Genomic DNA, 16,597 nt, shown 5'->3' with positions numbered 1-16,597 from the left:
GTGGTCTATTAATAGGGACCTCTGAGCCCTTCCCCATCCCTACAGCCACGATGGTTATGATAAATTACTATCAGTGGTAGAGGTTTACCCAGCTTCTCAGTGAGGCTGCCTGTTACCTATTCTCTCTTCCTTTGGGGGAAATCATTGATCTGAGATTACTTTGAGCTAAAAAAAGTCTATGAGTCTAGGCTGATCATGAGATTAAAAAATAACTGTCTGCAATACCTGTAATCTTGAGGTGCAATTTTTAATTTTCTTTTCCTGTATCTTTTATTTATTGAGCACTGTGCAGGGCTCCTGAATAAAATAATCATTTTGTGAGGTTCTTAGTTTAAATATATATATATATATAGAAAATATATGTGCGTGTGTATATATATATAGGATGTACATAGGTACACATATAAAAATACATATTATATGCATACACACATATATTAGTATTCATCTAGGCTACCACAGCTTTCAAGTTTTTTCTTTCTTCTTCTTCTTTTTAAAGTAGGCTCTAAGCCCAACGTGGGGCTTGAGATGAAGAGTTGCTTGTTCTACCGACTGAGCCAACCAGGTGCTCCACTACCACAACTTCAAAACATTCCTGCCCTATTGCTTTTCTTTATCCATTTCATGAAATTAATAGGAAAATCTCTATGACAGATTAAGAGTAGCATCTGACAGGCATTGCGCCAAGCTTTAATCTCAAGATTTCAAAGAAGGTAAGACGTCAAACCTTCACTTTACACATGATTTAGCTACTCCAAGATTCTCAGCTACTGTTGGGTTTACTGATTACCTGCAAAACCACTGTAAGATAAGATAATCAAAAAAAGATAAGATAACTCACTGAGACAAACTGGTATCATCAAGATATGCATTGGCATCTCTTATCACACTTATGGATCACAGTACACACTATTACACATTTGTGTAGACTGAACAATTTATACCTATAGATATCAACTATTTAATTTTGGACAAAATTTTAAGTTTCACAGCCAAAATTAGACCAGAATTTCAATTTTGAACATACAGTATAAATCTCTCTTCCCTAAAATTTAAACCCCTTCCTGTTTTTAGGAAACATAATTGCATAATTCAAACTCCTTCAATACTGTGACCTAGTTCCTCCTCTTGATGTTATAAACAGCTCATGTAACTATGGTAACCACCTAGGGAAAACTCAATGTTTTTCTGGTCAGCAATATGCAAAGTATACCATATGTGTTATTTTTTCTGAGATTACCAAAGTAGATAATATGTGTTTGCTTTTTTTTATTCTTGGCTATGGGAATGATAGTTCATGATACTGAATTTTTTCTTTACTACAGTTCCAGTCATTCACAATCCCTTCATTTTTTTGCTGTGATCATCTTGCTGACAGTAGTCATTCTAAATGCTGAACAATACTATAAGCCATAGTGGGACTGACTGTATGCACTCAATTTTAAATCTGTGCTGTCTACCTCATAAGCCAAATGTACAGACCAACCTTGCTCCTGTTTCTAATGTTCCACCTCAAGAATCTGGTATTTTAACTTCATCCTTTATTCCTAGCCAAAGTATTTCCTTAAAGCAAAGAAGCAAACTGTAATTATATCTTGAGGGTATACTTAGACTCCGAGAAAAGCTATCTCCAGTTTTTGTTTTTTTTTTAAGATTTTATTTATTTATTCATGAAAGACATAGAGAAAGAGAAGCAGAGATACAGGTAGAAGGAGAAGCAGGCTCCATGCAGGGAGCCTGATATGGGACTCAATCCCAGAACCCCAGGATCATGCCCTGGGCCAAAGGCAGGCGTTAAACCTCTGAGCCACCCAGGGATCCCTGCTATCTCCAGTTTGTAGTGATTTTTATGTATCCTCTTCCTAGCTCTATTTTATGTTTTTTAAAATACAATTAGTCTGGACTCCTTATGCAATAAAGCAATTAAAAATACTTTAAAACTGACCTCAATGGAAATAAACTGTTTCTTCATTTTAGTTACCTATTGTACTAATGAGCTGATTTGAAATTTTTGGTATTTTCAATACAACTTAAAATGTTTCACTGGATCTTCCAGAACAAATTATACTCTAATAAAAACTCTTAGATTTGTAATGATTTACTTACATGCATTAGGTACAATTAGATTTCTACTGTGGGCTATCAATTGGTGATCTTTTAACATAAGAGTTTTTGTTAAAGTGCTTTTCTTGAATTTCCCTAGACTTTTTTTTTTTAAGATTTTATTTATTTATTTGACAGAAAAAGAGCACACAAGTAGGCGGAGCAGTAGGCAGAGGGACTGGGAGAAGCTAGCTCCCTGCTGAGCAGAGCTGGATATGGGGCTCAATCCTAGGACCTTGGTATCATGACCTGAGGCAAAGGCAGTCGGTTAACCCACTGAGTCACCCAGGTGCCCCAAATTTCCTTACACTTTTAATAATGGTTTAACTATCCAAATACCCTCCTTAGAAAAACATTGCTATTTGCTTCACTGAATTAAATAGAGAATTAACTGCCTCTTACTGGTTTAGAAAAGATCTGACTAACCAAATGCAAGGTGTGGAATTTGTTTGGAATCTGTTAAATCAAGTGTAAAAAGATACTGATGAGACAACAGAGATATCTGGAAACTTTATTCATCTGGGTATTAAACGATAGATAACCTTTTTGATGGGATAATGGAATTGTGGGTACATTTCTAAAAAAAATAATTTCTTATCCCTCTATACTTATTTTCAGATAAAATACAACAACTCAGCAAGGGAAAGAAAGTGTGGAAGGGCATAAGTGAAATAATGTCGGCCATATACTGATATATATTCAAGCTGGATGAATAGTGTGTTAGCATTATTGTATTATTACCTTTACTCTTGAGCATGTTTGAAAATTTCCATAATTAAAAAGTTTTACAAACCATTAAGAAGTAGAAAGAAGAAAAGCATTTCAAATTTAATTGGCCTGACATAAGCAAGAGCTAAATCTTCTCAGGAGGTATCTTTAGGAATCCTTCAGAACTATCTGCTGGTTTGAAGCTGTTTGGAGCTGTTGCCCTACCCTCTCACAACATAAATAAGGGCTATAAGACATAGGTTTAGAAGCATAAACACTTACCACCAGAGGTCTCTTAAAAGAACCTGACTTTGAAATTACAGGTAATCCCAGACACTTCTACTAATTTTGGGCTTACTTATCTTTTTAAGAGCTACTTTATGGTAGAAAATATTTTGAAAAGCATATAAGATGTTTTTTGCTTTATCAGAGGATTTACTATAACCAATTAATTCCTACATCGTAGGGAATTGGGGACTTTAAATTTTTACCTTTAGCTCAGCAAGGCAACCCAATGTGAAAAGCCACCAAATGCCCAGTTAAGTGTTCACTGAGAAGAAAAGAACATGATAAATAACCAAAGGTCAAGAGTTGCATTTGGGGTGCACCTGGGGGCTTCAGTGTTTGAGCCTTTAGCTCAGGTCATAATCCCAGGGTCATGGGATCAAGTCCCGCATCGGGCTCCCCATAAAGAGCCTACTTCTTTCTCCTGCCCATGACTCTGCCTCTCTCCCTCTCTCATGAATAAATAAAATCTTAAAAAAAAAGAAAAAGTTGAATTTGGGGAATATGGTGATTTTTTTCCCCCATAAAATACTCTTCCCATGCAGTGTGCTTACATAAACATGGCAGGAATACATCTTTCATTAACTTTTATAAATCAGGGAAATCCCTGGGTGGCTCAGTGGTTTAGCGCCTGCCTTTGGCCCAGGGTGCGATCCTGGAGTCCCAGGATGGAGTCTCATGTCAGGCTCCCTGCATGGAGCCTGCTTCTCCTCTGCCTGTGTCTCTGCCTCTCTCTTTCCTCTGTGTCTTTCATGAATAAATAAATAAAATCTTTTAAAAAAATAAAGGAGGAACATTTTTAAAAAAAACTTTTATAAATCAATATCCCAAAACAAAGCACATCCAAAATAATTCTGTCACACACACACAAATTACAGTGTTCTTTATAGGCACAGACCAACACAAGCTGAAAAAAAAATCACTATTTGGATTTTTTGCTTCCTTTCAGCCTGTTCAACAGAGTTATGAAAGGTGAAAATAATGTATAGAAGATCTTCATGTTCATACCCAGCCTCCTTTCCTCTCTTCTTGCTCTGGGTTCCTGGACGAGGTAGTCTTAAGTATTCTGCGTCTCCGCCTCTCTTACTGCTAGGTTCTAACCACGTGTCCTATCTGTCTGCCTTCAGGTTACTTCTCAGGCTGAATAAAATCCATGGGTACATTCAGTGTCTAACCTGAATCAGTAAAAAGAAAAAAAAAAAAGGGCATCTTGCATTATTCTGGGCCTCCAATAAAGAGTACCCGAATGAAACCCATGAGTAAACAAACAAAACAAAGCAGTAGGGTTCAGGTAAAAACCAGTAAAATGCAATTTTTAACGTGACTGGCTCTTGACATTAACCTGGCTGTTGACTCTGAAAGAGCTCAAGACCGAGCGCAATGAAATCCCTAGACGGTTCTCAGAAACACACCGCCCGGTACCGCCTGGGTTAATGTAATATTCGAGTAGTCGAGGACCACAAGAGGGCCACAGGAGAACGCCAGGCCGTCTCGCCAGGCCTCCCCCTGCAGGATTTTGTCGTTCCCAAGCGGCCGAGTTTTCTGGAGGGCTGTTTTGCTGTTTTGCCTTGAAATGCAAAATTTCCTGCAGGTCAGAGCCTGCACTTCTCTTTGCACGTCGATGGGCACTGGTACAAACATTGGTTTTCAAAGTGCTCTGCAGAGGTCCCCGTACAGGTGCGCCGCCCCTGCGGACGGACGGACACCGCGGGGCGGGGCGGGGCGGGGGGGGGGGGTCCGGGGGGACAGCCCCCTGACGTTTCCCGTCTGACTCGAAGGCACCTGCTCTCGCAAGCCTGCCGCTGAAATTCTCCGCGTGTTCGTCCTCTTTAGGGCCGCTTCGTCTCCCCGAATCCCACGTCATCCCGTCCTGAGAGTCCCTGTGGCAGCGACCTCGGCCCCGCCGCTGGGCCGCCGCGTCGAACGCTGCGCGGAAACAGCCCTGAAAGTCGACCGAGCGGAGGAGGACCAGGGCTTCTCTCCTCGCCTCCCCTCTTCCCGCCCCCGAGCCCCTGCGGTTTTCGGCCTCGGGGCGAGGACTGATGGAGGCGGGGGGCGGGGGCACGTCTGAGGCTCCCCCGTTCCGACACCCGGAGGAGGGGGGAATCCTTTTCTAAAGGTTGTGTGTTGGGCCAAACACATTTCTGGGGGGTGGGGCGTGGGGGAGCGGGAGGGGGCAGATGCGGGCTACACGGCGGAGTCCCGGGGGGCCGGGCCGAGGACGCATCCTGCAGAGGAGCCGCGCCCCCCCCCGGCCCCGGGGGCAGGGCGGCAGCGCGCTGAAGCCAGGAGGGAGATTTAAACGGCGAGGACAGTAAGAAGCGGCAGGGGCCCGTCGGGAGCGCCGCCTACCTCGCCCTCTGCCCCCGCCCCGGCGTCCCTGAGCCCGAAGGCCGCCGCCGTCGCCGGAGGAGGAGGAGGAGGAGGAGGAGGACGCCCGGCCCGCGGGCCGCGTCGAGGCGGCGGCCTGGCGGGAACACGGCCGCCGAGCATGCCGGGAGCCGCGCCCGCTGCACGCTGGGTAGCGTAGTTCCCGCCGGCCTTCCTCCAGCTCGTAGCGAGAAGCGGCCGGCCGCCTGCTGCTCTTTTAAAGCCCCGCGACTTGCCGCGCCGCGCCAGGGCGCTCCCCACCCACCCCCAGAAGGAAAATGTCGGTAACAGCGGGCCGAGGGACTCGCACCGAGAGTGTCCCCTTCCCCGTGGGAACGACGGAAGAAGGAGCCAGCCGCCTTCCCTCCCCAGTCCCATTCGGACATTGAGCGAAGAGGCGGGCTTGACAGCGCTGCCCCTTTAAGAGGGGGCGGGGCGCAGCCTGCCGTTTGGCCGTCCTCCGCACCCTCCCCCCGCGGCCGAGAGCGGACAGACCAATCGCCCGGGCGGCGGAGGGAAGGCGGGAGAATGCGAACCCTCCGGTAGGGCGGTAGGGGCGGGCCCCCGGCCTTATTAGGAGCGAGTCCTGCGCAGGCGCAGACGCGGCCGCAGGCGGAGGGGCGGGGGCAGTCCAGTGAGAGACTCTCCGACAGGCACGGAGGGCGACTGCGAGGAGAGGGGGGCGGCGAGGGGCTTGTCATGGGGACCCGGGCTACGGGACGGCCTTGCTAGCGCCGGGGGCTCCGCGGGGGGCGGCGGTGTCCACGCCCGGGACCGCGGCGCCAGCTCCGCCGGGGGATCCCCGCTGCTCTAGTCCTGGGGAGGGAGGGGAAAGAGGAGGGAGCCCCGCTCTCGCCCCGCCCCTGGGCTTGTTCCCGCGGGGGCGGGGAGTGAGGGCTGCTTTTGGGGGGAGTGGAGATCGGGGGACTCGGCTGTGCCCTCCCGAGCGGCTGCCGGCGTCCCCGCGGCGCCGGGCTGCCGAGCAGAGGAGCCGCGGCGGCCGTGGCTGGTGCATGTGTGGCTGCTGGATGCGGAGGCGGCGGCGGCGGCGGCGGCGAGGAGCAGCAGCGGCGGCGGCAGGATGTTAGGGCAGCAGCAGCAGCAACTCTACTCGTCGGCCGCGCTCCTGACCGGGGAGCGGAGCCGGCTGCTCACCTGCTACGTGCAGGACTACCTCGAGTGCGTCGAGTCGCTGCCCCACGACATGCAGAGGAACGTGTCTGTGCTCCGAGAGCTGGACAACAAATATCAAGGTAGGGGGCCGCGCGGCTGCGAGTGCGGGTCCCCCCGCCGGCCTGCGGGCGCCGTCGCTCCGAGCCTGCCCTGCCCGGGGAAGTGCCACTTTCCATTTCTCCTGTGACAGCCCCCCCCACCCTGCTGCTGACCCCCCCCCCCCGAGCGCACGGAGGGGCTCGGCGGAGGGGGACGGAGGAGCGGGTCTGGAGGCTGGGCTCGTGGCCCTCCCTCCCCCCGCCGCGGTCGGCGAGGACTTCTCTGGGGTATCGCGGGTGGGGGTGGGGGCCGCTCGTCAGCCCCCGCTGCAGACCCAGCGGCTGCAGCTGGTGTGCGGAGGAATCAGCCATTTTAAGCAGCATTTGTTCCGGCGCTTGCCTGCCCCGTGCCGCAGACCCTCCAGCCCCGGCGAGGGAGCGTGCAGCGGGCGGGGGGTGGAGGGAGTGAGCGGCCGGCCGCAGCCGGGCTCCCGCTGGTCTCCGGGGCCTGGCTTTCCCCACCCCCGCCCCTCCGGCCCCCACCCCGGGAGCAGATGCATTGGAACGTGCGGGGGGGGGGCGGGGGAGCAGCAAGAGAGGGCCGCGAAGGCGGACTCGGGGAGGTCCCTCCCTCGGCGCTCCGGCTCCCGGCTCGGGCACCGAGTACGTTCCCTTCTCCCGCCCCAGGGAAAGTTCCGGGCCGCGGCCCTTCGCGGGCGCCTACAGCCAAATGGTTAAAAGGGGAGGGGTCCCGGCGGGGGAAGGCAGAGGGGTGTGTGTGTGGCGGGGAGGGCCTCCCGGCCCTGGGGGCGGAGCCTGGGGCGTGACGTAGGACGTGGGCGGGGCGCGGGCGGGCGCGCTGCCGCCCGCCTCGAAAATGGCAGGTCGCGGGAAGGCTTGGGCGGAGCTGGCGGGCGGGGCGCTGTCGGAACCTTGCGGACCTTAGCTCCTAGCCAGCAGGGTCAGTGCTGGGGTTTGGGACGTGTTTGTCGTGTTTTTTCGACCCTTTCTGAACCACTCAGGACGGAGAAACGCTCAGCTACCGGGATCATCGCGGACCCTGGTCCCGCGTAGGTTCCGGGGCTTGCGCCACTTCCGGGCCCCAGGCGGAAGTGGGTGGTTGACTGGGCAACCGCCTGGCGTCCCTCAACCCGCCGGTCCCTCCTTCGGCAAGTTTGAGTGATGAGGCAAAAACGACCCTCCGTGGTCAGACCCAGGGGACCCAAGGCAGGGAGTCAGGCTTTCCGACAGAGCGCATCATTTGTCATCCAGTATTGGTGGCCCTTTCGTCTGCCACTAGGAGGGGAGAAATTTATATGGGGAACTGTTGCGTTTAATGACCCTGATCGAGGACTAGACCTTGGACGTGATGTGGAGACAGCCGTACGGATTTAATAAGATGACTTGGGACCCCGTCCTCTGTTTTCTAGACCGGTCACTAATCTTACGATTTAGTTTCAAAGGAAGCCACTTCTGGGGTGACATTTGCTGGCCTGCAGCGTGTTAGAATATTTAGGTGTCTCTGTGTTTCCGAATCTATACTTTATTTCTGCCTTCTTAACCCACACGATAGGCTTGCTGATAGGACCGGTCTCCGTGAGGGGGAAGAGAATGAAATAGTGATTACTTACCGTGTATCATCGCTGTGCCAGGCCCAGGACATTATCTCACAGTAATCCTATGAAGTAAACATTTGTTTTACAGACGAGTTAAAATTCACAAGGAATTGAAGTGACTTATTCAGTTAAGTAGGTGGGGAAGTAGGAAGGCTACTTCTCGCGCACATCCTTGTTTTTGTAGCATTATTAATTTTCTATTAAAACTTACTTGATAAAAGCCCCCCCACCCCCAAGGTATTTTCTGCAGACATGGAGCACAGACGTGAATTGTAGCCTAAGACGATACATGTGTGCTTAAGAATTGTAGGTTGAACATTTTTTGTTTTTCAAATAGTAACTCCGCAAAGTTTGTAAAGACTGCATATTTTTACATTTCCTTAAGGACACCTATTTACAAGAGTTCAGCCATTTTCATTTGAATTGGGAGGGAAAATTGGTTACAGGGAAATCTGCCATCCTGACCATCTAGAATTGTCCTGAGTGGCTTTGGTAACATGAGAAACACTATTAAGCTTTAAAAGATCGAGAGATTATAAATGTTTTTGGCTCCATTAAGATTGGTGACTTTCAAGATTAATATAAAAACAAGGGTCTAGTTTTCAGTCTGTGCCCATGCTTACGAAGCTCCACTTGCACAGTTTTATGTTGATTAGCTTTATGTGCTTGTGTGCTCCGGGATCCAATTTCATATGCTTTTTATTTCTTTGCTAGTTCTTACGTATTTTCTGTTTTTGCGTTTGATACTTACCGCAGTATTTAGTGATATAAAATATAGGAAGTCAAAAAAGTTTCTCTCCTACCTATTTGAGACAGTTTCAGAAATTACTGAAGAATCTTTAAAAGTAACCTTAAAAACTTTTAAAAATAGGGAAATGAAGACAACAGTTTCACAATTGAAAAAAGTATTTGTTATGGGATATGGTTATTAGAGAACTTCAATATTTGTTCTGGTATTCTTGTTTGTAATTTCTTGGGTAAATAACCATTGAACTAAAAATTAATACTTAATTTCAAGTGCCCTCCGTGGAGCTTAGTAGAAAGTGCTTAAACAGCAGAGCCAGGTGTATATACCTGGCAGAGTTCAAAGTCTAGGGTTGTTACCTCTTGACCTTCATTTTCTTCACATACAGAAATTATACATACCTTCCTCATTGAGCTTGCGTTGGAGATTAAATGAGAAAATCCTTAACACATAAAAGGGGCTTAGTCGGTCTTAGTTTCCTCTCTTCTTTCATTATGTAATTAAGGTGTCCTAGAAATGTGAATTTTTCTCATGTACAGTATCAGTGTGCCTGTATGACATCATTAGCTTCTAACTCCTGATAGATAGGTACAGAATATTTAAATAAGGCTTAAGGTTTACCTTTATTTTTTAATCCTCAAGTTTTATGTCTGAGGGGAAAATATATAATTATTTTTCCTGGAGAAAAGTGATATTCTTAGGAAAGCCACCTACATACGTAGCTGGGCAAATGGGCTAGAAATGGGCTAAAAAAAACCTTTGTTTTAAAATATGCTATGCAGGTATGAGTACCCTCAAATGTGTGGTAGCACTTTGTCATGTATCCCATGAATAACTTAAGCAGTTATCCATCAAGTGTGAGTACTTATAATTTCTAGGGAGGAGTTAATTCATAAGAGTTGTATTGACTACTTGCTTTGTGTTAACCATTCTTGCAGACAGCCCTAGTGTATGCACTTGTCTAACATTTCTGTTGTTATCATTGATAATATTGGAAGGTAAAACAATGGTATGTCATGTGCTGGTAGTACTATTAGAATATAAAACCATGATATGCCACGTGGTGTGGTAAATTAATTTTTGTTCCCACCTTTAGCAAGACAACTCTTCTAGATAGCTTTATATCTCATAAGGACAAGAAATAGAACAGATTTGAATAAAAAACAATCTTATGTAAATTTTTGGTGACATCTGGAAGTATATTTTTAGACTTCTTATACTTTATAGTGACTCAGACATTTTTAATTGATTTAAATTGTGTGCCACACGCTATACAATACCAAAATCAGCAGTTCAAAAAGCTTAAAACCAACTGCTGAGTTATCTACAAAAGCAGAGTGATCCAGTGCTGACTTTACTATAATTTTGTTAGTAGCTTAGTCAGTTGATGCCAGAATCTGAACCTAAACCTACTCTGGAAATAGTTTGGTTTTCAGAATCTCCCATATGATAAAATAAAAGAGCCATTAAAACTAATATGGTGGGAAAAGTTAACTTGTGTCTGCTTTGTTTAAGATTGTCCAGGGGTATGATATGAAAGTAAAGGTGTAATGTCTCTCTGGAGTCCTGTAAACACAGTTGGACAGTAATCTATCTGTAGCCTAGTTTTAGAACCTCTCTAAGTTTAACAGTTGAAGACTGGCATGTAAATTACTAGTGTCGTTTTGAGGTTCAAATGAAATATAGGTGACTTTACTAGGTAGACTGTAAAGTGGCATACAGTGTTCTTCTTGCCCATGTAAAATAGTTTGAGTACTAATTAGTGCACACATTTCTTCTTATCCCTTTTTTTTTTTTTAAAGTAAGCTCAGCGCCTATTATGAGGCTTGAGCTCATGACCCTGAAATCAAGTCATATACACTCTACCAACTGAGCCAGCCAGGCACTGTTCTTATCCTTTTAAATATAGATTAATGAGTATTAGAAAGCTGCTTAAATAAATAAAATTTAAAAAGAAAGCTTTGTATTCTTACTAGTTTATTTCTAAATATGCTTTCATATTGGATAACATACGGTTTTTCTGTGGGAATTAATGTTTTTTAATGTATACCTGCCAAGAGGAGTGTGGTTTTATGATTTGAGTTCATTCAACTTTACCAATTCTGTGAAAGATAGCTAACTTAAAAAATATTATATGTGCTAATGCACAAATGTTCTGATTTTCTCTTACATTTTTAGAAACATTAAAGGAAATTGATGATGTCTATGAAAAATATAAGAAAGAAGATGATTCAAACCAGAAAAAACGCCTACAGCAGCATCTCCAGAGAGCATTAATCAATAGTCAAGAATTGGGAGATGAAAAAATTCAGATTGTCACGCAGATGCTCGAATTGGTGGAAAATCGGGCAAGGCAAATGGAGTTGCATTCACAGTGTTTTCAAGATCCTGCTGAAGGTGAACGGGCCTCGGATAAGGGAAAGATGGATTCCAGCCAACCAGAAAGATCTTCGAGAAGACCCCGCAGACAGCGAACCAGTGAAAGCCGTGATTTATGTCACATGACGAATGGGATTGAAGACTGTGATGATCAGCCACCTAAGGAAAAGAAATCCAAGTCAGCCAAGAAAAAGAAACGCTCCAAGGCCAAGCAGGAAAGGGAAGCATCACCTGTTGAGTTTGCAATAGATCCCAATGAACCTACATACTGTTTGTGTAACCAAGTGTCTTATGGGGAAATGATCGGATGTGACAATGAACAGTGTCCAATTGAATGGTTTCACTTTTCGTGTGTTTCGCTTACCTATAAACCAAAGGGGAAGTGGTATTGCCCAAAGTGCAGGGGAGATAATGAGAAAACAATGGACAAAAGTACTGACAAGGCAAAAAAGGATAGAAGATCGAGGTAGTAAATGCCATCCACATTTTAAAAGGTTATTTGTCTTTTATATAATTCTTTCAGAATTTACTTTCAGAAAATGTTTTAGGGTAAATGCATAAGACTATGCAATAATTTTTAATCATTAGTATTAATGGTGTATTAAAAGTTGTTGTACTTTGTCTGTGACCTTAATTTTCTGCACTGAATTACCAAATATTTTAAACCAGGTAGTCTTTAGATCACCTGATGAAAGGAGCAGGGAATAGGGAGAGGGTGGTGTGAACATTATAAAACCTTCACAAACCATGCCTATTTCATTTTCATTTAAAACTACAAAGCTGTTTTTTGGGTAAACACCAAAGTTTTGCTAGCATTTTAGTTCTCTGGGCTTTAAAAAATTTAGATACAGTTGGAGTTCTCTGTAAGCATTCAAATTATCTTGGGTAATTTAAAATATGAACACTACATTCAGAGCTTCTTTCTCCCTAGCCCCATTTATACATACACTTGTTCATCTCTAGTCTTCCAAGAATCTCAGGAGCTAGAGATAAGAATAATTTGGGATTCCATGTGGAATAATGTGCTCTTATTAGAGTATTTGCTGCTGTATTTTCCTTAGTAGCATTTTGATACACTGTCAGTAGCCCATTTGTAAATGCCTTGCTGCTGCATCATAGACCCATTTAACCTAGTGCTTAATAAGGGAGTTGTGTTTTGTTTTGTTTTAATTGGGACAGCTAAGCATAGTTAGGATACCAAAAATGGTGCCATTGGCTTATATTGGAAAATTTGGGGTTATGCAGTATCATGGTTCAAGGTTGAGCAATTTTAAAAAATGCATCTTATTTAATAACATTTTCCATGTGACCCACTTCTGCGATGCCTAGCCACAGGCCCGCCAGTGGGAAAAAGGGCGCACACTGGTCTTTAAAATATTGCCTTTACATCAAACAGGAGTTGAAATAGTTTTGCTAGTGGCTATAGTTGATTTCTGTCCCAATCAGTGATTATATATTATTTTAAGTAATAGTGTATTCACTTTAACTTTCTGGTATTGGTGCTGTTTGATGTTTTCACGTTTAATGAACTAATTTCATTATAACAATGCAATTAATAATGTATTTGTAAATTGAATTTTCCGAGATTCTGATATTTTAAGGGTAAGCATATTGATGGATATACGAACATATATTCGGAGAATTTATTGGTTTGAGGGAGGGGGCGGGGCAGCAGATTGACTAGTTCTTTAAATCTATGTGTAACATACTTTTTATTCCTCATTTCTTCCTAATCTGATGATCTTGATTCTTTTTGATTAACATGTGAAAAATTCTGTCTGCTTGTTTGGGAAAAAAAAAAAATTTTTTTTTTTTTTCTCTTCCAGCTCTCCTGTGTGACTTTTAGGCATGTTATTTCACCTCATCTAGGTGTCAGGTTATTCATCTGTAATATGAGGTTGGCTTAACTATGTCCAAGGTTCTTTTGAAATCTATAGTATTTGCACTATAGTGAGGATTTTAATAATCAAATGACTTGTTTTTCTCTTTTGTTAATTTTGTCCGTCATTCTGAGATATGAAGACGGTTTAAAGGTGATATTTGAGACACGTAAATGCACAACAGTTGATTAACTTCTGTCTTAAAGATATTTTGCTTGATGACTGGAACCAGTTGGTTATATTGCTTCTTGAGCGAGAAATATTAGACAGCATGATGAAGAATTTATTTTATTGTAACATAGTTGAGTTGTAAAAAAAAAAAATTCTTTTCTCTTGAGAATACAGCATTTTGTCTTAGTGATTACATCCTTATTACTAGGATGAGCTCTTTACCTGACACCATTAAAAATATCCATATGTGCAAAGTCTCCAAAAGCTTTCAGATGTGACTGTGTAGAAGTCAACACTTTTTCATACATTAAATTTCTCTCAGCATATGAAGGAAAAAACCCCACTTCATAATAAAAGTACCCAAATTTGGATTCGGCTTGATAGGAAAACAGACATGGAAAATTCTGGAAGATTCACTCTCCTTAAGACCTAATCTTTGAGACAGTTTTATTTTTATGAATTGTTTGTTTTCGATATCACATGGGAATGTCTTAAGTTTGCATAACATTTTGACTAGGATTTCTCTTTTAAGTATTCTAGATTTCATATGCTGGCTCATATCATGGTTATCAACTCATGCTATAAACCAGTAGAATTACCTCAAAAGCTTCAAGAAATACAGATACGTGTGTCCCACGCCCAGCAATTGTGATCTAATTCATCTGGAATGTGGCTGAAGCATTAGAATTGTTAAATCCCCAGGTGATTCTAATATACAGAGAAGTTTTAGAACTGCCATATTATGATTTGAACCTATTGAAAACTGTAGGTGGCTTCTCTATATCCAGATCTATATGACTCTGAAGCACATATAAGGTCTATATATCTATAAGACCTATATGTAAGGTCAGATATAAGTACATATCTGATGGATACACAGGAGGTTGTCCCTTGCCCCCAATGGTCTGCTAACACTGAAGACTCAACACTTGAGTGCTGCTTCTGTGCTGGGCACTGTTTCTAAGCAGTGGTGATTTAAAAAGTCCTTGCTCATAGGCCAGACGTTTTGGTGGGGAGCCAGATATATGTGATGGTAGGTGACTGTAGGAGGGGAGTAAAGCCCCGTAACACAACAGTTGGGAAGGGAGGTGAGAATTATGGTGATTAAAGTTCTGGAGGGAAGTGACTTTTGAGCTGAGACTAGAGGGAAATAAGGAAGTTTAAGGAAGGGAAGAGTAAAACCAGCTTGTCAGTTTGACTAGAGCGCTTGACACAGTGTGGAAGGGACTAGAAAAACTTGACCCTTGAAAGCCATAGTGGGAAGTTTGGGAAGGGCTTATACTGAAGAGTTCATAAGTGAGTTTATATTGAAGAGTTCTTTGAAGATCACTCCGATCATGCTCCATGTAATGTGTATCATAGGGAGCCTTGATGAAAATAGGGAGTGTCCAGAGATTCTTTTAGAAGTCTTTGCACCAGGGATGCCGGGGTGGCTCAGTGGTTGAGCATCTGCCTTCAGCTCAGGTCATGATCCCACAGGCTCCCTTCAAGGAGCCTGCTTCTCCCTCTGCCTGTCTCTACCTCTCTCTCTGTGTCTCTCATGAATAAATAAAATCTTAAAAAAAAAAAAAAAAAGTCCTTGCACCAGAAATACTGAAAGCTTAGACCAGGATGATAGGACTCTGCATCTTCAACAACTGCCAACAGGAGGATTTTGGCCCAGCAATTAGAAAGCAAAGAGAACGACTCAGTTTTTTGGCTTGAGGGGAAAAATTAAGATTTCTGTTTGCATTTGGGTTTGAATTTCTCCTAAAATCCAGCATGGGATTGCGGGAGGGGCCGGGAGCTAAACATTTGGGAGTTAGCCTATGAATAGAGTTTAAAGCCTTGTGACTGAAATCACTTGTAAACAGATGAGTGCCTCTGAAATTTTAATGTGGCTGAGAGTCCCCTGTTTTTGTTAAAAGCAGATTCGGAATCAGTAGGTCTGGTGTGGGGCCCGAGAAACTGCATTTCTAACAGGCTCCTCAGTGGGGCTGATGATGCTGCTGGCCGGGAACCCAGGGCTTGAGTAGCAGCCACGTAGGTCCAGAAGAGGGCGGGGTGGGCCGTGGGGCACTAAAACATTTGGAAGGGGAGCCAGCAGAGGAGTCTTCAGATCTCTCCGTGACGGAAAGCAGAGAAATGTGACACACCAGGATGAAAGTGACATGTTTCAAGAGAGGAATGGTCACTCATTCAAGTGCTGCTCAAATAGGATGACCATGAGTCACTAGGTTGGGAGAATTGCGGAGTTAACAGGCTGTGAGTTTGGGGATGAGGAGCTGCTTGGAGTGGGTTGGGAGCAGAAGGGGACAGAAGTAGAATCAGCAGTTGCGGACAAAAGTTTTTTTGTTTGTTTTTTTTAAAGATTTTATTTATTTCAGAGAGCACGAGCAGGGGAGGGGCAGAGGGAGAGGGAGAAGCAGCCCCCCACAGGGCTCGATCCCAGGACCCTGGGATCATGACCTGAGCCAAAGGCAGAAGGCAGACAGACGCTTAACTGACTGAGCCCCCCCCCCCCCCAGGTGCCCCAGGGCAACTCAAGTTTTGATGTAAAGGGGAGCAAGGGTGTAGCTGAGGGTGTGGGTGAGCTTAGGGAGGATTTTAACTCAAGGAGACAATATAGCATCGTATGCCAATTGGAATATTCCATTAGAAGGGGACAGACACGTGCTGTCAGAGGTTGGGGGTTATTGCAGGAGAGAAATCTGAATAGGCAGGAGGGGATGAGTGAGAACCAGCACCTGTGAGGGGTTCATCTCAGCCACGGGAACAGTTCTAGCTCCTGCGTCAAAAAGGAAGACGGGATTACAACTCTTTTATATTAAAATATTTCTCATACACCTATTACTTTACAAGGTGCTGCTTTCAGTCCTCGGGAATAAAACAGGGATGAGGACAAAAATCGTTGTAATGTGGTGGTGCTTAGGTTCTGGAAGCATCCAGGAGTGAATGCAGATAGCTGGCTGGGTTCGGTATGGGGGGAAAATGAGATCATTCCCTTCTAACAGCTGCCACTTTGCCCGCGCGGGGCTGAGCCAGGGAAGGGACAGGGATGCTGGAAATCTGCAGAGGGAGCCAGGCCCCTGGGAGCCCTGGGGAGGACAGAGAGTGGACCGGCAAGGCCAGGCAGAGCTGCAGGTCCCC

General features: G+C 44.9%; 1 protein-coding gene across 1 annotated transcript; it reads left to right on the top strand.

Moving 5' to 3' along the window:
• The first annotated feature begins 6,064 nt into the window (after window positions 1–6,064).
• Window positions 6,065–13,732, top strand: ING2 (inhibitor of growth family member 2). The gene is made up of 2 exons (XM_026018268.2): window positions 6,065–6,719; window positions 11,217–13,732. The coding sequence occupies exons 1-2, from the start codon at window positions 6,548–6,550 to the stop codon at window positions 11,885–11,887; spliced, it is 843 nt and encodes a 280-aa protein (XP_025874053.1). The 5' UTR covers window positions 6,065–6,547; the 3' UTR covers window positions 11,888–13,732.
• Window positions 13,733–16,597: the final 2,865 nt, after the last annotated feature.

The sequence above is a fragment of the Vulpes vulpes genome, chromosome 7 (genome assembly GCF_048418805.1).
Source record: "Vulpes vulpes isolate BD-2025 chromosome 7, VulVul3, whole genome shotgun sequence".
NCBI classification, from domain to species: Eukaryota; Metazoa; Chordata; class Mammalia; order Carnivora; family Canidae; genus Vulpes; species Vulpes vulpes.
This window is presented reverse-complemented; position numbering and strand designations above follow the sequence as displayed.

Excerpts from the sequence above, each read along its gene's own strand:
- ING2 (XM_026018268.2), top strand. The coding sequence starts at position 6,548 with ATGTTAGGGCAGCAGCAGCAGCAACTCTACTCGTCGGCCGCGCTCCTG. Across the intron at positions 6,720-11,216 it reads GCTGGACAACAAATATCAAG|AAACATTAAAGGAAATTGAT; the intron begins GTAGGGGGCCGC and ends TTACATTTTTAG.